The sequence below is a fragment of the Pundamilia nyererei genome, unplaced genomic scaffold (assembly GCF_000239375.1).
Source record: "Pundamilia nyererei isolate P.nyererei 1_Seehausen unplaced genomic scaffold, PunNye1.0 scaffold00278, whole genome shotgun sequence".
Taxonomy (NCBI): Eukaryota; Metazoa; Chordata; class Actinopteri; order Cichliformes; family Cichlidae; genus Pundamilia; species Pundamilia nyererei.
The window spans coordinates 646,888-670,740 of record NW_005187679.1 but is presented as its reverse complement, the minus strand read 5'-3'; the positions used below and the strand labels follow the sequence as shown (position 1 = coordinate 670,740).

Below are 23,853 nucleotides of genomic sequence, written 5' to 3'. Positions count from 1 at the left end.
GAATCGTTTGCAAAAATGGCAAACAATTCCAAGGAATTGAAACAGTGGGAACCGGTTCTCAACAAGAACCGGTTTTCGATACCTATCCCTAGTCTCTATAGATAATTTCCTGGTTTAATACACCCGTACGAGGGCAAATGTTTATATAACGTTTATATAACACTTTTTTAAAAGTTTGTATAGTAAAGTTTGTTGGAGCCTTTAGGAGCATTTTTAATTATGTTAATTTATATGGCTGCTGTGAGGTTACTGTACTAACAGGGCTGAGAAGGGTGATCTTCAGTTTTGAGAGTGAAATTTGAAGATTTTGATTTAATATTACACAGCATTAAGTAAATCTGCCCTCTCGGACAAATATGGTCACTTCCTTAATCAAATAAATAACATAGCACCTTCCAAAATGCTAACGTTGAGACTCCAAAAATCAGTGTGTCACAGTGGCCAGGTCCATCTTTTATCTACATTCTGTGTCAAACACCTGTCTTTTGTGTGATGTCATTATTCTGCGCCTCCTCCTCTCCACTCGTCACTTCTTGTCTGGTTCACTCTTGCTGCCTGCCTTCTAGCTGCTGGAGACGGTGAAGCGCTTCATGACGCTGCGGGTGAAAAGTGATAAAGAGTATGCCTCTCTGCTGCTCAGCATGACGCAGCAGATGGAGAAACAAGAAACTGCCGACTATGTCAGCACCGTGAGTAAGGTGAGTGGCTCAGTTGTTGGTTTAATGGGAGGGGCAAAGCATGTGGACCAGTCTAAGTGTGTGTGTTTGTGTCCCAGTCGTGGTCGCAGGTGATTCGTCAGACGGAGGCGTTGGGTCGGATAATGAGAAGTCACGCCGACGATTTGAACTCGGGGCCACTGCACCGTCTCGCCACGCTGATCCGGGACAAGCAGCAGGTGAAGAAGAGCTACCAAAGTCTTCATCAGCAGCTGGAGAGCCACATCCACAAGGTGTGCAGGGGGAGGGGCAGCAGACTGAGTCAGAGCCTTAGCTAAAAGTTAGTTTCCTGTTGGTGCATAATATAAGCACCCAGGGCTTTTACAAGCATGTTGGACTGAGTGAGCTCACCTGAGCACGTCTCTTAGGTTTCATCAGCTTTTAAATAATTTCAATTAATTAAAAACAAATCATTATGATGTCATCCACCATTTAAATTTATAGGCATGTGGTTAAGATTTCATTCGTTACTTCTCGGTATGGTTATGGTTGCTAGGTAACCAGGACTGACCTGGATAAACTGAAGGTGACGTATCGTCAGTTGAGCCGTGATGCCAGCAACACCAAAGAGAAATACAGAGAGGCTGTAGCCAAAGGTGAGTCCCTGAAATCCTCTTTGTTACACTGTCCTTTGTTACACTGTCCTTTTGACTCCTCCCTAACCGTCTCTCACTTCCAATTAAAGGCCGTGAGGTGGAGCGTGCCCGCGACCGTTATGACAAGGCTATGGGAAAGCTCCACAACCTTCACAACCAGTATGTGCTCGCGGTGTGCAGCGCCCGGACGCAGCAGGATGAACACCGCTGCCATGCCGCACCCGCCCTGCTGGACGCTCTGCAGAGGATGCAGGAAGACATGACACTTGCCCTGTGAGTCACATGACCACTGTCATACCATCTCATACCTATCTATTACTGCAGTAAAAATATTCTGGAAGAGTACTGTCAGCTACTTTTTGTGTGTGTATTGGTGCAGGAAAAGTATTCTTGAGGAGTACTGTGAGATCAGCAGTCTTCTCTCTGAGGAGATCGTGAAGGTCCATCAGGAGATTGCGGCAGCAGTTGAGCAGATCGATCCTCTTGCCGAGTATCAGCACTTCATCGACGCCTACAGGTCAGCTCACACCTGTTGGACAGGACACCTCTTTGTCCGGGTTGCACTGGTAACCACCTGCCTACCTCTCTTAGGTCTCCGGAGACGCCAGAGGCGACTGTGGAGTTTGACGCATCTCTTTCGGAGGAGATGGACAACCTGCCGGCCAATGAGATTTTGTGGAACACGCTGACAGCCGAAAGCTTGAGAGCCAAGTGCGTTTTTTCAAACTTTCATTTCAGTGTTTGCCGTAACCCACCAAACTAAAAGCTTGTAGTACCTGTTAGTATCTGATTTTGGTGAGCGCAGAGCTCTGTGATTTCTGCCTGGGGTCCTGAGCACCACTCTGCCTGCTTTGGCCTGTTTGGCTTTAGGTTCGGTGTGATGGGGGGTGGTGTACTTAGTGGAGTTACACCACTGTCTTTGTGTGTATGTGGGTGTGGCTACTAACCCTTGTTTTAATTGCCTTTAGGTTGTCGTCGGCAACAGAGGAGCTGCAGCTGACTCAGCAGAATCTGCAGGGCAAGGAGGCGCTGGCTGACGACCTGGACAACAAAATCCAGACGAGTCAGCAAAGTGCGGAGAAGAAGAGCGAGTGAGTGCGAGGAGGTGGAGTCAGAGCTTTCTCTTTCTCTCTCTCTCTCTCTCTCTCTGTCTCTGACTGTCTGTGTCTCTCGCCCTCAGCTGCGTCCTGCTGCTCAGTCAGAAACTCTCTCTCCTCGAGCTTCGGCACGCTGTCCAATCACTGCGCAGCTCAGAGGCAAGCCTTGCCTCCCAGAAGGCCTTGCTCGACGCCAAGATGGCAGATGCTGCTGCTTCCCCTCCCCCGGCACCACCACCCCCGGCACTGCCATACGAGGACGATACTCGCTCTGTCGGATCAACTGTAAATATTCAATTATTAGTTTTCATTTATCGATTAGAACTGACAGGAAGAGATTCCTTTTCACAAGCGTTTTTCCACATTTAACATTTGAATGTAGCGCTCTGGATTAAGTGTGTGTGTGTGTGTGTGTGTGTGTGTGTGTGTGTAGGACAAAGTGAAGGACCGTGGATCTCGGTTCGACACTCTTCGTCACTCTCTGGCTGGGATGATTCGATCTCCCAAAGCAATGCTGGGCTCCTCTACCTCGGTAAGACTTTTCAACACTGAACCCGTTTATATCTGAACAGAATCACTGAACCCACTGTTGACACAAGTCATATAAAACCAGGTCTCTGGTCTGGGAGAGCTTCAGAAAAACCTGAGACTGTGTATCCCCTTTTCCATTAGCACCTACTCGAGTCAGCTTGACTTGCCTCGACTTGTATTCCATTACAATGGAGTATTAGCAATGTGACCGAGCATCCTGTGATGTATTTTGTATGAACATGAAAAGCCTGAAAACCATGGCAAGCTGTGGCGAGCCAACCCGAGTAGGTACTAATGGACAACAGGCTTATGTAGCTGCACTTGTCATGTTGCCTTTCCCGGACAGCAGAGGTGAAGGAAGCCTCCAGAGGACGGAGGAGTCTTGATTAGCCTGTGGGAGTCCAGATAGATCTGACAGGAAGCAGCTAATCAGAGAGTGACTCTGGCATTAGCCAAAGTTGTAACTGAGGTGTGGAAGGAGTTTGTCCAACTTGCTTACCTGTGCTTTGTGGACTCATTCAGCTACATCTCTTGGGCAGTCCTCTAGAGGGTGCTTTGGAAGTAAGAGCCTTCTAGCTCGTAGTTGCGTGCATTCAGCCCCTGTACGGCCTCAATGAGGGCTTGGTGGTGGTGGTGCTGCACTTCACTGGGGCTGCCCTTTGTTACTGATGCTGTTCAAAACTTTTACGGATAGAGACAGGGTAACAAAGGGAGTGCTCGTGGATTTCAGGGACTTGGCTTTGGCACCGCCTCTTTGAATTTCTCATTGGCATTTCTGGCATCACGGGTCAACTGATTCACGTCACTTTCAGCTTCTCCAGAGAATGAGAATGAGCAGCTCCATGTGTGAGGCCATGTTCTCACTCTAGGTATTGGAGGCTTAGGGTCCTTGGTTGGAGGAGTTTCGGTATCTCAGAGAGAGCAGAGTGGAAGAGTGACTGATGGAGCGGTTGCTGTAGGGATGTGGATGCTGTGCTGATCCTTACTAAGGTGTTTAATCTCCAACTGGGAGAAGATCCAGGACACCTAAGAGATCGTTAGTCTCATCTGGTTTGGAAACGCCCCGGTTTCCCCCAAATAGAGCTGGAGGAGGTGGGGGGAGGGGGCGGTCTGAATCAGAGGTGGAAGGATCAGATTATATTGGAGATTTTTCTTCTTCTGCATCTCTGCAGCAGTTCTTTGATGTGATCCCCACATCGGAACGCCCTCTAGCAGAGCAAGAGTGGTACCACGGCGCCATCCCCCGCATTGAGGCTCAGGAGTTACTACGGCAACAGGGAGACTTCCTCGTTAGGGAGAGCCATGGCAAACCGGGCGAGTATGTCCTGTCTGTGTTTTCTGACGATCAGAGACGTCACTTCATCATCCAGTATGCTGATGTACGTGCGATTACACACACACACTTCATCATCCAATATATCGACATATATTCACACACAGTAACCCGGTGTGTGTGTGTGTCTCTCTCATATGTTAAGCTAATGTCTCTCACCCTCTCTGGTAGAATCAGTACCGTTTTGAGGGGACGGGCTTCACCACCATCCCTCAGCTCATTGAGCATCACTTCACCACCAAGCAAGTCATTACCAAGAAGTCTGGAGTCGTGCTGCAAAACCCCGTTGTAAAGGTAGCCCCTCCTACACCCACATACAGTTGTGCATTGAGGTTAGTTATCATGATGGTATTTGGTGCTCACTGGCTGTTTTTTCTCTGCAGGACAAGAAGTGGATCCTGAACCATGAGGATGTGGTGCTGGGGGACCTGCTGGGAAAGGTGAGGCATCTACCTGTCCTTATACTCATCTTTCACTCACCGCCTTCATTTCCCGTGGTTCGTTGCTGTCTTTATTACAGGGTAACTTTGGCGAGGTGTACAAAGGGACTCTGCAGCGAGACAAAACACCGGTTGCCGTGAAAACGTGTAAAGAGGATTTGCTTCCAGAGCTGAAGATCCGCTTTCTGTCTGAAGCCAGGTGAGCCCTTCATGCAAGCACCATCATCATCATCATCAACAAATCAGTCAGTAGCAAATCAATCAAACAGTTTTTACACCACATATCGGGAAACAGCCCAAATGTCTGTCTGTGTACTCCCTGTCAAACTTGGGTTGTTATGTCAGCATCTAATCGGGCGATGTCAGACGTCCTTTTCTCCCTTTCCTGCTGGAATGTTGGTATTCCCAGAGCAGTAATCCCTGCATAGTCTCCTCCCATCTCAACAGGTCCAGAGTTTTCCGCCTTCAGGTAGAAACCCTGAAGGTGGAAAACGGGAAACCCTCTTCTATACCCGCTGAGTCCGAGCTGAATGTTAAGGGCACGGTTTTGACTTTGGAAGCCAAACCTGAACCCTGAATCATTATCCACGGTGCCAGAAGAGAAGAAGAGAAGATTATAAAGCAAGTTCAGAAAGTTCAACCCATCTATCAGCCTCAGGAACAGAAAGATGTGAGTTTAAAAACCCGGAAAAAGGCTCATCACACCAAGGTCGACTTGCGCTCCTCCAGTCAGATCCTCCTGGATTTGGTATTTACAGTAACAGTCAGTAGGTGGAGCTCTCAGCTCTGATGTCCACGAAGTGATGGTCATTAGGGTTGTCTCAAACTGTAGATGGGACAGTCAGAGAAAGGCCAAAACTACATCGCACCTCTTCTCCATAAGGGAGGCTGAGCAGGGTGATACCTGATCACAGCTTTGGTCCTTGTGTTAAAGAAAGGATCTGTCATGCAGTTCTGCCGCTCCACTGGTTCTGTCTCAGAACTCTACATGACATTAAAGACATGGATCAAAAAGGAGCTCCTCCTAGCATTCACCCCTCACTCTCTGTTTAAGTTTGCCAGGACTCTGCTGAGGCTTCACCGCCTTCTAATCCTCCTCAGCGCTCAGCTCATCTTCAGCCAAGCGTATTACACGTGGCCTTAGATCAGCTGATACAATGCAATCAGTGACCTTTGGCCTTCGGAGAGTGAGGTGGATTGAGGTGCTTATGACCTTCCATACCTCCAACACTTTTTTTTTTTAGAGCAGGCTGATGACCCCGTGACACCTACAGGTTTCTCTGGATTTCACCCAAAGACTCTGAGAGGATCGGGCACTTTGACCTGTTACCTGACCTTAGTCAGTGACCCCGAGTCTTACAGAGACAACCCGCCTCAGGAAAACTCTGAACCAGAGGCACTGTGAGTATCCCACACCTGCCCAGAGTCCCGCCTCCTCCAGGAGTTTGTTCCAGAAAGAGAAGCGTGGGATAGTTACCTCTAACCAAAGAAAGAGGTGATGATCACATTCAGAAATTAATTAAACAGAGTGAGAAATATAAAAAATGGCCTCTCTGGTTGGCTTAACACTTACTCTGCTCTCTGATTGGCTGAACGCTCACTCTGCTCCTCTCTGATTGGCTGCAGAATCCTGAAGCAGTATGACCACCCGAACATTGTGAAGCTGATTGGCGTTTGTACCCAGCGACAGCCGATCTACATTGTCATGGAGCTCGTTCCTGGTGGGTGAAGCTTAAATTGAGTGAACTTGTATTGTTATTGGTCAGTTTCTAACAGGTGTGTCTTATGAGTCCAGGTGGAGACTTTCTGTCATTCCTGAGAAAGAAGAAGGATGAGCTGAAGACCAAACAGCTGCTTCGCTTTGCAGTTGATGCTGCGGCCGGGATGGCGTACCTGGAGAGCAAAAACTGCATCCATAGGTAACCACGGTTACGGCGGGGTTATAAAACCCGTCAAAACTTTGCAGAGACTTGTTCTTGCCATCAAACTCGGAGTGAGTTCAAAGTTTAAGTATTTTCTGAGTTTAACCATCGTGTATGCGTGTGTGTATGTGTGTGTCTGTGTGTATCTCAGGGACCTGGCAGCGAGGAACTGTCTTGTCGGGGATAACAGCGTGCTGAAGATCAGTGACTTTGGGATGAGTCGTCAGGAGGATGACGGCATTTATTCTTCTTCTGGACTCAAACAGATCCCCATAAAATGGACTGCACCTGAGGCGCTCAACTATGGTAACACACACACACACCTGTACCTGAGATGCCTGTTGATTTTTAAAGAAGCTGTTGAGTCTGTGACAGAAGTTAATAAAAACAGAGCAGAGAGTGGCTGCTGACTGTGTGCTGCGCTGTGATTGGGCGCTGCAGGTCGTTACAGCTCAGAGAGCGATGTGTGGAGTTACGGTATCCTCCTGTGGGAAACCTTCAGTCTGGGGGTATGTCCTTACCCGGGGATGACCAATCAGCAGGCTCGAGAACAGGTGGAGAAAGGTAAACACTCAGATAATCAGTCAGCTGCATCACAAAATCAGTGATATCATCAAGTGGTGACCATGTGTTCCTGGTTGCTAGGTTACAGGATGGCTTGCCCTCAACGTTGCCCTGACGATGTGTACAAAGTGATGCAGCGCTGCTGGCAGTACAGCCCCGAGGACCGGCCCAAGTTCTCCGAGCTGCAGCGGGACCTTGCCGCTATTAAGAAGAAGTGATGAGGTTGATGAGGCCAGTCTGAGGACACTCCCTTAAAGTGTAAGATCGCCAATCGCAGACTCCGAGATCAGAACATGAAACACTGCATTACAGGAAGGACGCCAGCCTCGAGTCAAGAAACTGAATGAGTAATTGATCGATTGATCTACACTAAATGATAAACAAACAGAGTAAACAAACACTGAATCAATAACAACACTACAAACAAACAGAAGCTGCTAAAATGTTTGTGCAAGCTTTTTTTCTTTTTTTTTCTTTTTTAAACTCAGATATTTCTATTTTTTAGTTGAAACGATGTGAAGCCCCCTTCTGTTATAACGGCCACACATCCTTCCCTTTGACCATCAGCTCTGAACACTAAAACTGTTTTATTTAATTTATTTTTTTTATTTCTGCCATTAATCTGAAGAAGCTTTTAGTTGGGAAAATCTTAAAATCTGAAAGATCTAAAAGACAGAAACCGCGTGCGGTAACTGAGCCCACATGTCATTGATATCAGTTTAAACTTAATTGAAGACACTAACTTGAACAAAACAAAAATGCGTTCCAACAAAAACTAAAAACACTAAAAAATAAAAATGTTTACGTCCTTTTTTTTTAGGGGGCGGGGTTTCTCTGCACATCACTGCTGATTGGTTAATAGCACATGATGCACAGTTTCATCACACAGACCACGTCCACAAGCTTTTTTTTTTTTTTTTTCCCCCAGAAAGTTTCTTTGACCAAACAGCTTGGATTTTTATCACCAGCACTTTGTATATTTTCAGGTTGCTATGTGTTCAGACTAAAAGAACTGTGAGTAGTGTTTGGTAAGCATCACTTCTTGGACATCAGAGCTGAGAGCTCCACCTACTGACTGTTACTGTAAATACAAGTTTTTCTGAGTTCCGACACTAATCGTCTTTTTAAAATATTATTGTTGTACCTTTATTATGAAAATAAACTGTATGAAAATAAGCCAGTGTTTGATGCCCATTCAAAATGCTGGAACAGCACAAATGCAGTCCAGAGGTGTAGTTCAGCATTTACAGCTACACCACTGAGTTGCTTTTCACCTATCAGCCAAAGAGGCCATGCCTCTATGCAGACTTTAAGCAGGTGAGTTAAGGAGTAACTTGGCTATAACGAACTGAGCTCTAGGTGATGCCCGATAGTCATAACTGTGGTGATGTGTTGCTCAAGAACAACATCTGCTGGATTTTAAAGACATTGCAGGTAACCTGGATGAAGAAGGTGGAGAGGGTCTGAACTAGGTTCGTTCTGGACATCAAATCAGTGGTGAATGGTTCTTGTTTACATAACTAGGATAAAGCGCTAACTGAATGAGAGAAGTGTATTTATTTAAATTAGTTAATTATAAAAAAAAGATGATGCAAATGCAGAATTTGAGGAAGTATAAGTGGAGAAAACACATGTGCAAATAAAATAATGTTAATACGTTTGAAAAAAGCAACTGCTCAGTTCTCGTCTGAGTTAAAAGTGGAAACGGGACCTTATTTAGCATTTTGGTATCAAAATTTTTACAGACTTTAAAAAAATTATGTTTAGTGGATTGTATACTAGATCATAATTGAGCCAAAAATGTAAACTGTCAAACCGCACCAGAGATGGCCTCCTGTCACCATGAATACACATGAGTAAATTTTTTCTTCCCATAAACATAGTTTGGCATCTCACTGCCGTACAACAACACAGCACCTGTATTGGTCACGTGGAAATCTTATCAAATGGTGATAAAAATGTCTAAAGGACAAAAAACAGAATGCAGCGCTTCTTAAGAAGATGAGCTAAATGCAGCAGATTCTTCAGTTAATTAGGTGATTTAGTGCACAGAGCGGTAAAATAATAGTTTTAATTCCACTTGATAGTTTTATCAACTGGAATTAACACACAACAGGCAGTCTCTGGACAATCACAGTCGTGGATAAAAAGTAGACATTTTAAATATAAAATGGTAAAATAAAATATGAAGAATGCAGACTGAATACAACACAGTTGTGTGTGTGTGTGTGTGAAGAAAAGCTTGGTATGAATGTGCAACAGCTGTCAGACGCTGTTGTGTCAATAAAGTGAAGCAGGAAAGCCGAGGAACTCCATCTCTGGTCCTCCTACTGGAGACCATCTGACTGACCAGGTCACATGATGCTGGGGGGGCAAACATAAAGAATCTCACTCTGAGATTCTTTATGTTTGCTCATTTAAAATAAAACGATACTCCAAACTCCAAAGATTTTTCTGCTCAAACTTTATTCATCATTAAAACTGTAAACTTCCAAATAAGGTCGGCAGGGTCGCCGGTTTAGGGTGGGGCTTGTAGCCGATTCGCTCATTGATAAGCTCTGCCCTTGATGCAGCTGTGGAGGACGATGCTGAGGCAGAGGCTCCACCCCCAATTACATCAACACCAATTACAGATCCCCCACCCACTCCACCTCCCGACTCTGCCTCCTCTCGCTGACGTTTTCTGGCCTAAAGAAAAAGAAAACCTGATAATGTCCTGTTTGAAGTTTACTTCCTTTAAAGTGTCAGATGTTACTGATTGTTATTCATTCTCATTTACTATTACTGATTGATTGATTGATTGGTACAAAAGTGAGTAGACCTCAAGCTCCTTCTTGATGCTCTCGAACTCCTCAGTGTCGTCGATCTTAAGCTCCAGACGAGTCGGTTTCCTCCTCAACATTTTCACTTAGAGTCCAGGCTGAAAGCAGACGATCAATACATGGATTGAGTGATCAGATTTGCTTTTTGACATGCTTACTGAATGGTGAAAATGATTCACCTCCAAGTTCAATGTTCTATAAACCTGCTGAATATGATTTACTGCACACATTTCCTGGACATTTTCAAAATAAAACATCTCACGGTTCTATTGAAGTCAGTGTAGCCAATCAGAACCCTTCCTATTTCCAGATGCTTTCGTGACCAAAAAAATTCCAACGTGTGGGACTAATAAAGGGTTATCTTAGCTTATCCTTACGGGCTTTGAGGTTGATGGTGGCACAAAAAGAAACAAGCTGTTGTGTTTCTACTGTGAATATCATGAGGCTGTAACATCTGGCTGTAATTTAAAAATAAAACTACAACTCCTGTTGTCATGATGATGCCTACATCGAGCAGGATGACTTCAAAAGTTTTCAGAGGAAGGAAAAAAAGTCAAGTGATGAAGGTTAAACTTAGAGTCCCAGAGAGCAGCCATTTGGCTTTTCAACCTTTCAACAACACCGACTCAATAGATCATTAGCTCAGACACAGGAGCTTTAATTAATTCTGAAATCTGATCAATAACAGCAATCAGCTTCAGTTATCGTTTCCATCAGATCAATAATTAGGATCGACCAGATCTAAAAAATGTTTCCTGATATTTGTGATCAGAATCACTGATCACACTGTTTGATCCTGATGGTGAACGTATTGATATCAAGCCACAGCAGGAGTCCAGGTAACTTATCACCACAGCAACACTGACTCCCGAAGTCTCCTGATTACTGACGTCAGGGTAACCGAGAGATTCCCGGGGTAAGGGCCTCAGGGCGGAGCTCAGGGCGTCCAACTGCTTCTAAAGCAATAGAAACTAAATAAACTACACCTACCGCTCAGACAGGAACCAGCAGCATGATTAGCTCGCTTGCTTTTCTAAAGGATGCTCTGGAGGTTATACAGACACATTTAATGGTCTCATCTGAGTGGCTGCTGAAATATCTATAACAGTCTCACCTCTGACCCCTAACCTTGCCGCTCCTTAAGTCGCCACTCATGCGCACTGTGCGCACGCAGATGGGTTTCACAGAAGCTAAGCTAAGCTAAACTAAATTAAGCTAAGCTGCGCTAAAGTAAAGTCGCAGTGACGTTACAGTGACCGGTAACGGACAGTCCTTGCGGATACCCTCAGTGTGAACAGGTGTGCAGGTACCTGATAGAGGAGTTGTAATGCTCTTTCCCGCAGTTTCTCTCTCTGTTTATTTTCTGCAGCTGCTGCGTCCACCGGAAGTGTGCAACCTCTGACCCGGTGGCACTTCAGGGAAGAACTTCCGGGTCACGGTGCTCCGCGTCGGCGTGTCCTTCGTCTCCTCCGGTAAGTTTCTCTCATTGAACGGTTTAACGGCATTCTGAGCCGCTGTGTTCAACTGCACAGGTGAGAGAGACGTCAAAGTGTAAATCAGCCATACTCTGCTCTACCCCCTCATCCGTTAGCGCGTGCTCCGGCACGTTACAGACACTCAGCCCTTGAAGAGGCTCTGGGTTCGCGCTGTCCACTGACTCCGGTGAGCGCGAAGCTTTACCTGAAACACACAGGTGAGAAACGGTGAGGAGTTACCGATTACTGATCGGTGCAGAGCTGCAGGAGGACGCTTAGAGGTCTGAACTACGAAGTTCTGTTTTCGTTATCATTGACCCTAACACGGGGACGGAGTCAAAGGTCACCTAGAGCGGCGCCTGTAAATATGTCCGCGGTCTTCAAACTAATCACCAATTTGAATTCAGCACAGCATGTTCTCAGCCTGATTCTGCGAAGGCCGTTGTTGTGCCAAAGCCTGTGAAAAACCAGGGTGGAGTTTTAAAGCAGAACAAAGACTCAGATGTACTGATGGAGGTCAAAGTCTGCTGGATTTACTGAAGACGCCTTAAACGTTGAAACGAGGCGCAACGGTGGTACACAGTGTATTACAACTGGATGAATATTCACAAGCTTAAACTTACTGAACAGCTCAGAGTTCTTAATGTTTAGAGAGTTTATGTAAATTTGTTCTTAATGCAGTAACTTAATGCAGGTACTTATTAAAAAAAGTACCAGGTACTTTTTTTAATATCTGCCGGGCTGGGGTTCCAAGCAGGTACTTAAATGTGACATCGTCAGACTGCATGCCACTGATTGGCTGGTCAGTGGCGTCACTCAATGAGTCATTAGAGCGTCTTGTTCACGAAAATCTAAAATGTCATTTTTGAAAACAGGCAACAAAAGGAAATGGCTACAAAAAATAATGTCCTGTTCCCTGAGTCTAACGAAAAGCCACAGACCGAGCAGCAGGTATATCGTCGCCTCCACGTCCACCTTTGTTGTAGCATTCGTGTTGGATATTAATTACTTCACAGGAAACTGAGCAGCGTTGCTATAACAACGATCACACAGATCAGGTGGTACTTGATTGTTATGGAAAACCAGTCGTACTAATGGAAAAGGGGCTTTGTGCTCAGATATTGATGCTTAAACAGGAATAAAACTGAGTATTTACTACTGACGACCAGGGAAACGCACCCTGCAACTCTCCCTGCAGAGCTCTGAGGGATCATCCAGGAATGGTGATTGGTCAGTAGGCGTGATTTCATACCTGTTGATCTCTAACCTGGGGTAAATCCCATCAGTTACCACAGTGATTTACACGAGGAGGAAGTCTCTGACCATAATAGTACAGAAACCCAGCATAACCTGAAGTTACCTGGATGAGAGGAAATCCATGCCTCAGGTGCAGCACCTGTCTGTGACCCACACCTGTAGGCCAGTGAGGTGGAGCTCTGCGGTGAGATTAACATGTCAGCAGATGCTGATCAGCTGATCATTGTGAGCATGTCATTCTGTCTGACCGACAGCAGCGAGTGAAGCTGAGCAGGAAGTTGCAGCAGCTCAAACAGGAAGTTAAAAATAAAGGTGTTCAAGTATAGTATGAATCTGCTGCTGTGTCTGATTGACATTGCTGATTGATCACTTATTACTGATCAGGGTGATTGTTTGCGTTTCAGCCACTCTGCTGCTGCTCAATGGATCAATAAGGTTTTTCTTCTGAGCAGTTTTTCTTTTTGTCATTAAAAATGTCACCTTTATCCTCCTCATGTGTTTTTGTTGTTTCTCCAGAAAAAAGAAGTCAATATGTCCGATGAGGAGGATGTGGCTCCGGCCGTGAAGAAGAGCAGAGTTTTCTATGGAAGCCTGGAGGAGAAAGAGCGGGAGCGTCTGAGCGCCAATGTGGCGAGCAGCTCAGCAACAGGAAGTGATGCAGTCAGGGCGGGAATTGAGGCGGGAAACATCAACATCTCATCAGGTTAGCAGTTTGTTCAGTTTCTCTGATAAAATGTCTCTTAAAAATTATTAGAAATTAGAAGAACCTCCACCCTCTGCTGATCACAGTGCCGACAGTCAAGGCTCTGATCAATCATGTGATCAATAATATCTGCTCAATCAGATCTGTGATTAATTGATAGCAGGAATTTGGTTGACTCTGTTTTTCCTTGATGCCTTGCAGGGGAGACTCTGGAGATTGAGGAGCGGGTCAGTGAGCGGCAGCAGGAAGCGCTTGCTGAGTTTGAGCGACGGCGACGAGCCCGACAGATCACTGTGTCCACTGATGATGCTGAGGTGAAAGCCGGCCTCCGTGCACTGGGGGAGCCAATCACGTTATTTGGAGAGGGACCAGCTGACCGCCGCGAAAGGTGGAGCAAAATAACTTCTGTAATCTTCTGTAGAACACTCTCAGCAGTCATCTGAGGAATATTTTGGGCCAATAATTTAATTTAAAAACCTGTCAAACTTGGTCAGTGTGACAGGGAGGAAGCAGACAGGAAGTAAAAGTGTGTGTGTGTCTTCAGGCTGCGCAGTGTGCTGTCCGTGGTCGGTCCGGACGCTCTGAAGAAATCCAGGAAGGACGAAGAGCGAGCGAAGAGGTCGCAGGATGAGGTCAGCTGACCTGGAGTGTGGGTGGGGCTTCAGAACACCTGGCTGCATGATCTAAACATTTTCTCTCTGACCAATCACAGTGCCAGCAGACATGGTACCACGAAGGCTCCGCTTCCCTAAAGGATGCTCGGCTCTGGTTGGCCAGATATTCTCTTCCCCGGTGAGTCATTATCAAAGCGTGAGAGGAGGAGGAGCAAAGACAACCACTGAGTGCACCGCTTCTACCAGACTCCTCTCTCAGTAACTAGGCAGGGCACCACACTGAGTCCTTATATCACAGAAGGACAAAAGAGCTAAAAATCCCTCCGTCTCAAACCCGCCTGGTGAAGACGTAAACATCAACCTTAACCTTCACCACTGAATGCTGTGTTTTATGTTTCATGAACAGCCATATCACCATGACAACCAATAGGGATGGGTACCGGTGTCCGGTGCCATGATGGCACCGGTTCTGACATAAACGGTAGTAACCAGACCAAAAAGCAGCGCACATTTCGGTACTTTATTTCGGTGCTTTTTTTTCCTGAGCTGTGATACACTTCTAGCCAATCATTTTACGTTTCCGAGGATAGTAGGCGGGCCCAGGTATGTACGTTCTTTTAGAGCAGAGCTACAGATTAAAAATGCCCAAGGCGAAGCGGTCAAAAGTCTGGCTGTACTTCACAGCAAAAGATGCAAACTCAGCAGCCTGCAACAAGTGCTTTGATCGAATTTCCCAGAGGAACCCACCCGAGGGATTAATAAAGTTCTATCTAATCTAATCTAATCTAATCTTTAAGCTGATACTGTGATACTGTCAAAGGAGGCAACACCTCAAATCCGATGAAACACCTGGCGACGCATAGCGTTTTTTTTAAAAGCCGAAAAATGCGCCGTATTTGATGGCTTGCTGCGAGACCTCACACCAAGCACATCTACTGCGGGTGTGGTGCCTGTTATCGGACCCGGAGTTAGCAACATACCCAAAAACACGAAGAGGAGAGTCCTGGCCCCTAGCCCTGCCAGTGTAGCAGAAATGATGAGGATGATGCAGCAGCAGCCGTTCTTCTCTGCGTGAGTAGCTAATTTACGTTGAGTAGGCTAACCACGTTATTACATTAATGCATGTAAGGTGAACTAGCAAACAGCGTCGTAGTTACATGCGGCTGTTTTCTTGTTTGATGGCAGATACTCCCTTCACCCTGGCCAAAAAGGCTAAAATGACCAAAGAAAAAGAGGGAAACAGCTAAACATAAAAGGTTTTTGGATAAAGTTTGTGTTTTTTCCATTGTTTAAGCACTGCTTCCAGCCAAGAGTGATACCATATATGCCCCATAGCTGCAGAAAAGGCTAACATTGTTATCTTTTTACAAAAAACAGCTGAACATGAGAGGTTTTTGGACCAATTTTGTGTTCTCCATTCTTTAAGCACCGGTTTGAGCACCGTTTGAGCACCGGCACAGTTTCAAAAGTACCGATTTGGCACCGGTATCGGATAAAACCTAAACGATACCCATCCCTAACAACCAATAACCAATCGGTAATATTATATTTAGTCTTTCCACATGCACGGGTAAAAGAATAAATCTAAGCAGCAGAGTAACCGAGCTTGGGTTTCCCCTGTAAATCTGAAGTAAAACTGTCAAATAATTGCTGAATACGCTCTGAGTCAGAGAAATTTCCTGTCAGGATGTCGTGTGCAGGTCGATTCAGTTCGTTCCATCCATTTTCTTCTGCTTATCCGGGATCCAGTCACGGGATAGGGGACCGAAGCCCAGACCACTATCGTATCTGGGGGAACATCGAGGTGTTTCTAGACCAGCTGAGAGATGTAATCTGTCCAGCTTGTCCTGGCTCTGCCCTCAAAGGGGCAGTTTTCTTTATATAGCGCCAAATCACAATAGGCACTTTTTAGTTTTTACTGGACAGTAAAGATGCTACAAACTTTTTAATAGCTACTGTGACCACATCAGTGACAACTGGCTCTGTCACATGACATGCAGATGACCAGTTTTCCAGCGACATTCAGTGGAATCATTGCTGATATCTCCTCCATCGTAGCCTGATCATACTCGATAATGTGATTTTGGCTGTTTTCACCTTCTTCAGTCTCAGCTCACTGCAGGTTTTCCCAACCTTATAAACAGTAACTTTGCACAATGACAGAAACTACAACCACTGACAAACAATGTGAGGTCAGTTTCTTGATCATAAAAATGCAAATTGTCATGATCAGTGATCATTCATCAATGGCCATGAGTACCATTCACAGAGAGTTACAGAATGGCTGCAATCACAGCATTGTAAGAAGCTGAAAGATGTACCCTTAGGCCCCCTCCTCGATTTAGAGATGGATTTCCCTTTTCACATAAATGGCCTCCTTTACTTCCCACCCAAACCAGTCCAGGATGTGTACATCCTTATCATTGAAGAGTGTCCACTGGCCTGTAGGTGTGAATAGACTGGGGAGTCCTGGCCTGATGAGTTAGGTCTCCTGTGTTGTGCCATCTGCTTTGCCCAAGGTTGTTTGGTTTCCCCCAAGTATAAATCCTTGCAATCCTCCTGGCACTTAACAAGCGTACACTATATTACTCTGTTTGTGTCGGGGGACCCGATCCTTGGGGTGGACCAATTTTTGGCGCAGCGTGTTTTGGGGTTTAAAAGCCAGAGAGATGCAGTCTTTTGAGAAAATGCATCTCAACTGTTCTGATACTCCTGACAAGTATGGGATCACTAAGGGTTTTTACTTAGACAGCAGTTGTTGTTTTCCTCTTCTTGATCAGCTGGAGCTTTCTTTAGGCGCTTTCCCAGCTTTGACAAATGTCCAGCTGGGTTAACCACATTTACTCAAGGCCTTCTTGACATGATGTTCTTCTCTTCCCTGGCCGCTGTATCTGTGGGGATGGTGTTCGCTCTGTGTTGTCCTGATGACACCCAGTTTGTGCTCCAGTGGATGATGAGAGTTAAACCTTAAATACAGATCCTTATGCGTTGGTTTACAGTACACATCAGCTCCAAAATGTCCCTCATTACTGATGGAAAACTCGCAGTCTAAGAAGGCTAACCTGCCACTTTTTATATCCTCCCTGGTGAATTTGATGTATTAGTCCACAGAGTACCTGAACCAATGACTTGGTGGTGTTCCAGGATAGGATAACAGAGGCCTCTTTTCCACTTCTTCCATCTACAAGTTGTCCACAATGGGTGAAACTGGGGAAACCATGGTACACCCATGTTTCTGCCTGTAATACTGACCCTTGTATGTGAAATAGGTGGAATTAAGACACATCCAGTTCTGGATGTGGTGTTCAGAGCTGCTTACCAACAGGTTGAGGATCAAAGCCAGAAACTTTGAGATGTTATAGGTGACCGAGTTGATCATACAGACAATTGATCTTAAAGGTACACTCTGTTTATGTATCTTAGGTAAACCATACAGACTTGGTGTAGATTCCCCTGGGTATAGCCTGTGGTATGAGGTCCGGTCAATAGCATTGTCTTGGTCTAACAGCTTCAGACAATCTCTCACCCTCCTATTTTTGTTACTGAGTAGTGACAAAATGTTCTCATCATAGTCTTTATGGTTTAGCAAAACTGTGGACCCACCCTTGTCTGCTGGAAGGATGACAATGTTGTTGTCATTACTAAGTGATGTGACTGCCTTCCTGTCCTCCATGCTGATATGGGATGGAAACGTTCGTCCGCAGTTGCAATGTTGTAGTTTTGAATGGCTGTTTCTGTGGCTGTGATCAGTTCCACTTGTGGGATTTCGTCTTGGTGTCACAGCAAAGTTCAGCCCTTTTGCTGAAACTGACCTCACAGCCCGCTGTTCATTCAGTGGGCTAGTTTCAGTCATTGTGCAAATGTACTGCTTATATGGTTGGGGAAACCTGCACTCAGCTGAACTGAAGAAATCATTGGATGAGTGACTAAACGTTTCTCCCACTGCAAACACTACGTCCAGATGAACAGAATAATTTTTGGGGGATTTACTTACCTGGATAATTGAGCATGATTCAAGACAACTTCCTATTTACTAACTCATCCTTGGAGGTGGGCACACGGCTCTGGCTGTCAGACATAGCTGGGCACCCCTAGTTTTAAACACAGTGTTGCTATGGCAATAATATCCCTGTTGCGGGAATTCATACCGTATTATTGTGGACGATAACAGAGTCTTCACTTGTACAGAAACGCGTTTGACTCCTTAGACTTTCCATACATACAATCGCACACTGCCATCTTAAAGTATTTGAGACTTGGTAAATGAGCCGCCAGGATCTGTCAAGAAGAAATGATAAAAATATCATGTCAGTTGGTTGATTCTCATTGGCTATAGCTCCTTATCTCTGTGATTGGTCCATCAGAGCAATGAGGCGCCTGGAGGCTGCACGCACTCAGAAGGAAGTTACCGAGGCAACCAAAACAATCCGACAACAAGAGCTGCACAAGAGCCTGAGGGTGAGTCAATTTTATTAACTGCAGATAGCAGCACACCAAAAACAACACTCTGAGTGTCACAGCGAATGTCCTCGTTCTCAGTGAGCATGAGCAGCACTAACCACCCCCTCTTCCGCTTCTTCAGAATCTGAACAACTTCTGCAGTCAGATTGGGGACGATCGACCAATTAGCTTCTGCCACTTCAGCCCCGACTCCAAAATGCTGGCTACGGCCTCCTGGTAACAAGCACCGCCCACTACTAGCATAAAATGCAAACAGTTAGCATTAGCATGAGTAAATGTTAGCTTATTTAACTGCTGTATTGAAGCTAATGCTAACGTGCTAACACCTCCAGGAGCGGTCTGTGTAAGCTGTGGTCCGTCCCTGACTGCAACCTGATTCGGACACTCAGAGGTGGGCAGTGCTTAATGTTTGTTTTTGTTGTTGGTTACATTGGAATTGCTTGTTGATTAGTTGTTAGTGAGATAAATTAGAGGTTTCAGATTTATTGCCACAGAAATGTCAAACATTATATGATGATTACAAGGGGGCTTGTAATTGATCGATAAAATAGTTGTGTGTATCTTGTGTAGTGTAGTCGATTGTTTTGTTTTGCATGTCAAAACAATGAGACGATTGTGTTAATACAGTATGTCAAATGAAAAAATAACTGTTAAACATGTGAGGTTGTGCTGAAAAGAATGATACCAAACAAGAGAAGGTAAACAGTTTTTAAATGTGAAATCAAAAAGTAGTCAAAAATGCTGGACCCCAGGGGGTTTAAATGATAACTGATCAATACTTTGATCACTTGTGAATCATTTGTCTGAGGCTCCGCCCTTTTCTGTCCTGCTCTTTGATTGGCTGAAGGTCACAACACCAATGTGGGTGCCGTCGTCTTCCGCCCCCAGGCCGGAGTTTCTCTTAACCAATCAGATGTCAGCTTGGCCTCGTGTGCTGCTGACGGCACAGTGAAGCTGTGGAACCTGGAAAGGTGATGGCAAGGGGCAGGTAACTGGGGGTGGGGTCTGATTCATATCCTATCAGTAATTAATGGCTTTGCGTCTCTGGTTGCTGTAGTGATGAGCCAGTGGCAGACATTGAAGGCCACAGCGAGCGAGTTTCTCGGGTGTCGTGGCATCCGTCAGGACGGTTCCTGGGTACAACCTGGTAAAGTAGAAATGACTCTGAATATTCATTCTTACTGTAATGAGTCAAAATACCTGTGTAACGTGTAGAGACAGAGCATGCTCAAACACTAAGCACCACCTACTTTCTCTCCTTAAAAAAATTTCCATTTTACTTCGAAAGTTTTACTCTGAGTTTAACACAGAAATATTTTTTTCTGTGTGTGACGTACTTCCTGTCCGTGTGGACTGCAGCTACGATTACTCGTGGCGTCTCTGGGATCTGGAGGTTCAGGAGGAAATCCTCCATCAGGAAGGTCACAGCAAAGGTGTCCACGACCTGACCTTTCACCCTGACGGTTCTCTGGCTGCTACAGGGTAAACAAACGCTACAACATCCTCTAGCACATAGGTGTCAAACTCTGGCCCGCGGGCCAAATTTGGCCCGCAGCCTACTTACATTTGGCCCGCGAAGCCATACCAAATTACTATCAGAGCTGGCCTACTGGTGTTATACAGCTAATATATATATTGTTTAGTATTAAGCTTTGCTTGTTCCATATTCAGTTTTTCAGCAAAACGTGTTTGAGTCCATAAGAAAAGATTCATTCTTATATCTGGAGGAATAAATATATTTCAATAAATATATTTCAATAAATATTAACGTTAGCCCGTGACTTTGTTCCAGTTTTGAATTTTGGCCCACTGTGTATTTGAGTTTGACACCCCTGCTCTAGCACGTCTCAGCACATCTCTGTAACTAACAAATCAGCTCTCTCTGTCTGTGGTCCAATCAGTGGCCTGGATGCGTTTGGCAGGGTGTGGGACCTCCGGACGGGACGCTGCGTGGTGTTCCTTGAGGGTCACCTGAAGGAGATCTACAGCCTGCACTTTTCCCCCAACGGGTCAGCCAATCACAAAGCATCACACAAAACACACAGCCGAATCAATAATCGGGATTCTGCAGGAAGTGAAGAGATTGTTTTTGTTGTAAACATGTTAAAATGATAAATTTCACGGTTTGATCAGAATTAACAGCTTCAATAATGTTTCTCCACTCAGGTATCACCTGGCAACAGGAAGTGGAGACAACACCTGTAAGGTCTGGGAGCTGAGAAACAGGAAGTGCCTTTACACAGTCCCCGCCCACCAGAACCTGCTGTCTGCCGTCCGCTTTCAACGTAAAAAACGTTATTGTTCAACAAAACTAAATATTACTGACCTTGCTTCCTGTTAATGTGACCGTACTTCCTGTGTTTGCAGCTACAGACGGGCACTTCCTGTTGACGGGTGCATACGACAACACAGCGAAGGTCTGGAGTCATCCGGGTTGGATGCCGCTGAAGACACTTGCTGGGCATGAGGGGAAGGTATGAGCGCTGTGCTCTGATTGGTCCATTCGGGCGCTCCTAATTGCTGGCGATCTCTGACCTGTTTGTGTTTTCAGGTGATGGGCGTCGACGTGTCACCTGATGGGAAACTCATCGCCACCTGTTCCTACGATCGGACCTTCAAACTGTGGCTGTCTGAGTGATGTCATTAGTGACATCATGAGTTATGTCATCCAGACACTGATCTACTGTTTTTGTTTTTCAGTAAAATATTTTGTTTTCACTTTTTGGAATAAAAAGAAAAAAATTAATTTTCAAAAGTTTGAAGCTGATTCTTTTTCATGAGCCTCGAGCGCTTTTATATTTCACTTTTAAAGTTGGTTTGTCCTGTTTGGTGTTTTATTTCACCTGTGACTGATTTTACTTATTTGATTTACATTTTGACATACTTTTTTAGGACCTAAAGTCACTCAAAAAATATAAAATCTTAGTAAGTAAAGTTTTGCTGTAAAACTTATAAACATTTTAACAAATCATTTTAATAACTTGAAATCCAAATTTTAAAAAAGATAAACTTGTTTTGCAAATTCTAACTAACAACAAAATTACACAAAACTATTGACATTAAAATGCCGGCACTGCCTCAGGCATTCACAAAACCATCAGGGGTCACACGAAGATGCCACAGATTATTTGTGCTGTGCCAGAAAAATAGTTTCTGTTACCTACAAAGACATTTCAACAAGACAGTTTATATTTCAGTGTGGGCGTGGCTTCAGGTTCAGGTGGAGCAGTGAGACAGTGATTAAGGAAGCAGACAGGTGAGGCGATTGGCACACCTGTGTTACGTTTGCTAATTAAACGTTTTTATGCCGTCAGTGCGTGGCTGTGGATGCAGATACACAGCCACGGGGAGCTGCTGTTGGTGGTTACTGTGAGGAAACTGGCCTACTGTAGACAATGTGATTATTCTTCATTCACTGTATGAACAGTTTTGTGAAGCCACAGTAATGCCTTTATGTGTCGTGTGCACCACAGGTAGTGCAGATAGCTGCTACATTAATGGACAGAAGTAAGGCACCAGATAAACGCTTTGTGGAAGTCACACCATTAGCAGGCCTTTCCCAATAGGTGTCTGAGGACCCACCTGAGACTCCAGTGTATACCACGAGTCATACGTTAAATCTTATCTTAAATCGTTAGTTGTATTTTTTTCTTATTTGTATTTTTTCCAAAATAAATTATGTTACTCAAAAAAAATTAAAAACACTTTCCAAAAAACAGGAAAGGAAAAAAATCCAATATTATCATCAACAAAAGAAGGCGTGCCAGCAAAAACAAAAAAACAAAGCAACGTTTCGACTTTCAAAGAGTCTTCAGGTACACAAAAAGCTGGTAGCTGGATTGCTAACAGTAGCTGGAGTAAGGCAGAGACGTGCGCTTAGAAGGATGCCCTTGGATAGGTTTACGGATTAGGTGAAGGAATTTAAAGAGTAAAAACCCAGTGCTTGGGCATTATGTTATCATTCATCTGATTTATTTTGTGGCTTATCTGGCTTTAGCTTAGCTTAGCTTCTTCATTAGCTGTTGTAAGATAAGATAAGATAACCTTTATTAGTCCCACACGTGGGAAATTTGTTTTGTCACAGCAGGAAGTGGACAGTGCAAAAGTTATGAGGCAAAAATTTGAATACAATAAGAATAAATACAGTACACAACTGTACAGAATGGAATAAAATTAAATAAAATACTATATACAGTGGATGTGTGTGTTTGATCAGTTAAAGTCTTTGTTGTGGAGTCTGACAGCAGTGGGGAGGAAAGACCTGCGAAATCTCTCCGTCCCACACCGTGGGTGCCGCAGTCTCCCACTGAAGGAGCTGCTCAGTGCTGTCAGAGTCTCCTGCATGGGGTGGGAGATGTTGTCCAATAGTGATGACAGCTTAGCCACCAGCTGTCACTCACCACCTCCACTGGGTCCAGAGAGCATCCTAGAACAGAGCTGGCCCTTCTGATCAGCCTGTTCAGTCTCTTCCTGTCCCCAGCAGAGATGCTGCCGCCCCAGCAGACCACACCGTAAAAGATGGCTGTGGCCACCACAGAGTCATAGAAGGTCTTCAGGAGTGGGCCCTCCACTCCAAACGACCTGAGTCCCCGCAGCAGCTACAGCCTGCTCTACCCTTTCCTGTAGAGGGCTTCTGAATTATGAGTCCAGTCCAGTTTGTTGTTCAGATGAACACCAAGGTACCTGTAGCTGTCCACAGCCTCAATGTCCATACCTTGGATGTTCAGTGGTTGCAGTGGAGGATGTTTGTGCCTGCGGAAGTCTACCACCAGCTCCTTGGTTTTACTAGTGTTGATCTGGAGGTAGTTCAGCTGGCAAGCTGTGTATCGTAAATCAACGCATAAGGATCTGTATTTAAGGTTTGACTCTCATCATCCACTGGAGCACAAACTGGGCGTCATCAGGACAACACAGAGCGAACACCATCCCCACAGACACAGCGACCAGGGAAGAGAAGAACATCACATCAAGAAGGCCCTGAGTAAATGTGGTTATCCTAGCTGGATTTGTAAAAGCTGGGAAGGCACCTAAAGAAAGCTCCAGCTGATCCAGGAGAGAAGGACAACTGCTGCCTAAACAAAAACCCTTACTGATCCCTTATGTGTCAGGAGTATCGGAGCAGTTGAGATACATTTTTTCTAAACACCGCTTCTCTGTGGTTTTCAAACCCCAAAACACTCAGCGCCAAAAATCGGTCCAGCCCAAGAATCAGGTTGTGGGACCCGTTCCTTGGGCAGAGTAATATAGTGTAGTTTTGTTAAGTACCAGGAGGATTGTCATGAGTTATACTTTGGGGAAACCAAACAACCTGTGTCGATGCGG

General features: G+C 45.1%; 3 protein-coding genes across 9 annotated transcripts in view; 2 read left to right on the top strand and 1 right to left on the bottom strand.

Moving 5' to 3' along the window:
• The window catches only part of fer (fer (fps/fes related) tyrosine kinase), a 10,001-nt gene extending 2,379 nt beyond the window's left edge, over positions 1-7,622 (top strand). Inside the window, exons 3-20 of one of the 3 annotated variants that reach the window (XM_005750573.1) lie at positions 567-698; positions 776-949; positions 1,213-1,312; positions 1,402-1,585; positions 1,692-1,829; positions 1,904-2,023; positions 2,281-2,403; positions 2,493-2,694; positions 2,843-2,941; positions 4,116-4,319; positions 4,445-4,567; positions 4,657-4,713; positions 4,794-4,912; positions 6,340-6,434; positions 6,509-6,632; positions 6,787-6,941; positions 7,077-7,199; positions 7,281-7,622. In XM_005750573.1, the coding sequence (XP_005750630.1) occupies positions 567-698; positions 776-949; positions 1,213-1,312; positions 1,402-1,585; positions 1,692-1,829; positions 1,904-2,023; positions 2,281-2,403; positions 2,493-2,694; positions 2,843-2,941; positions 4,116-4,319; positions 4,445-4,567; positions 4,657-4,713; positions 4,794-4,912; positions 6,340-6,434; positions 6,509-6,632; positions 6,787-6,941; positions 7,077-7,199; positions 7,281-7,417 (2,409 nt within the window). In that variant the 3' untranslated portion in view covers positions 7,418-7,622. Of the gene's footprint in view, positions 1-566; positions 699-775; positions 950-1,212; positions 1,313-1,401; positions 1,586-1,691; positions 1,830-1,903; positions 2,024-2,280; positions 2,404-2,492; positions 2,695-2,842; positions 2,942-4,112; positions 4,320-4,444; positions 4,568-4,656; positions 4,714-4,793; positions 4,913-5,957; positions 6,209-6,339; positions 6,435-6,508; positions 6,633-6,786; positions 6,942-7,076; positions 7,200-7,280 lie in introns of those variants that run through there. The other 2 variants (XM_005750572.1, XR_001290594.1) reach the window with 2 other exon arrangements.
• Positions 7,623-9,640: 2,018 nt separating this feature from the next.
• cdc26 (cell division cycle 26 homolog) lies at positions 9,641-11,397 on the bottom strand. Of its 3 annotated transcripts, none has more exons than XM_005750569.1 (3): positions 11,332-11,397; positions 10,021-10,119; positions 9,641-9,887 (listed from the first exon to the last, which is right to left on the bottom strand). In XM_005750569.1, exons 2-3 carry the CDS (start codon positions 10,099-10,101, stop codon positions 9,675-9,677), a joined length of 294 nt encoding a protein of 97 aa, XP_005750626.1. In that variant the 5' UTR covers positions 10,102-10,119; positions 11,332-11,397; the 3' UTR covers positions 9,641-9,674. The 3 variants fall into 3 exon arrangements, with proteins under 3 accessions (XP_005750626.1, XP_005750628.1, XP_005750627.1); XM_005750571.1 differs by lacking the exon at positions 11,332-11,397 and adding an exon at positions 11,136-11,323; XM_005750570.1 differs by lacking the exon at positions 11,332-11,397 and adding an exon at positions 11,012-11,129.
• Positions 11,398-11,428: 31 nt separating this feature from the next.
• prpf4 (pre-mRNA splicing tri-snRNP complex factor PRPF4) lies at positions 11,429-21,261 on the top strand. 3 transcript variants are annotated; one of them, XM_005750567.2, is made up of 16 exons: positions 11,429-11,493; positions 11,613-11,714; positions 13,270-13,456; positions 13,658-13,844; positions 14,001-14,088; positions 14,169-14,248; positions 18,435-18,528; positions 18,653-18,747; positions 18,864-18,922; positions 19,379-19,502; positions 19,589-19,678; positions 19,891-20,013; positions 20,433-20,540; positions 20,698-20,816; positions 20,899-21,005; positions 21,083-21,261. In XM_005750567.2, exons 3-16 carry the CDS (start codon positions 13,285-13,287, stop codon positions 21,167-21,169), a joined length of 1,533 nt encoding a protein of 510 aa, XP_005750624.1. In that variant the 5' UTR covers positions 11,429-11,493; positions 11,613-11,714; positions 13,270-13,284; the 3' UTR covers positions 21,170-21,261. The 3 variants fall into 3 exon arrangements, with proteins under 3 accessions (XP_005750624.1, XP_005750623.1, XP_005750625.1); XM_005750566.2 differs by lacking the exon at positions 11,613-11,714 and having other exon boundaries at positions 11,436-11,493; XM_005750568.2 differs by lacking the exons at positions 11,429-11,493; positions 11,613-11,714 and adding an exon at positions 11,521-11,553.
• The last annotated feature ends 2,592 nt before the right edge of the window (positions 21,262-23,853 follow it).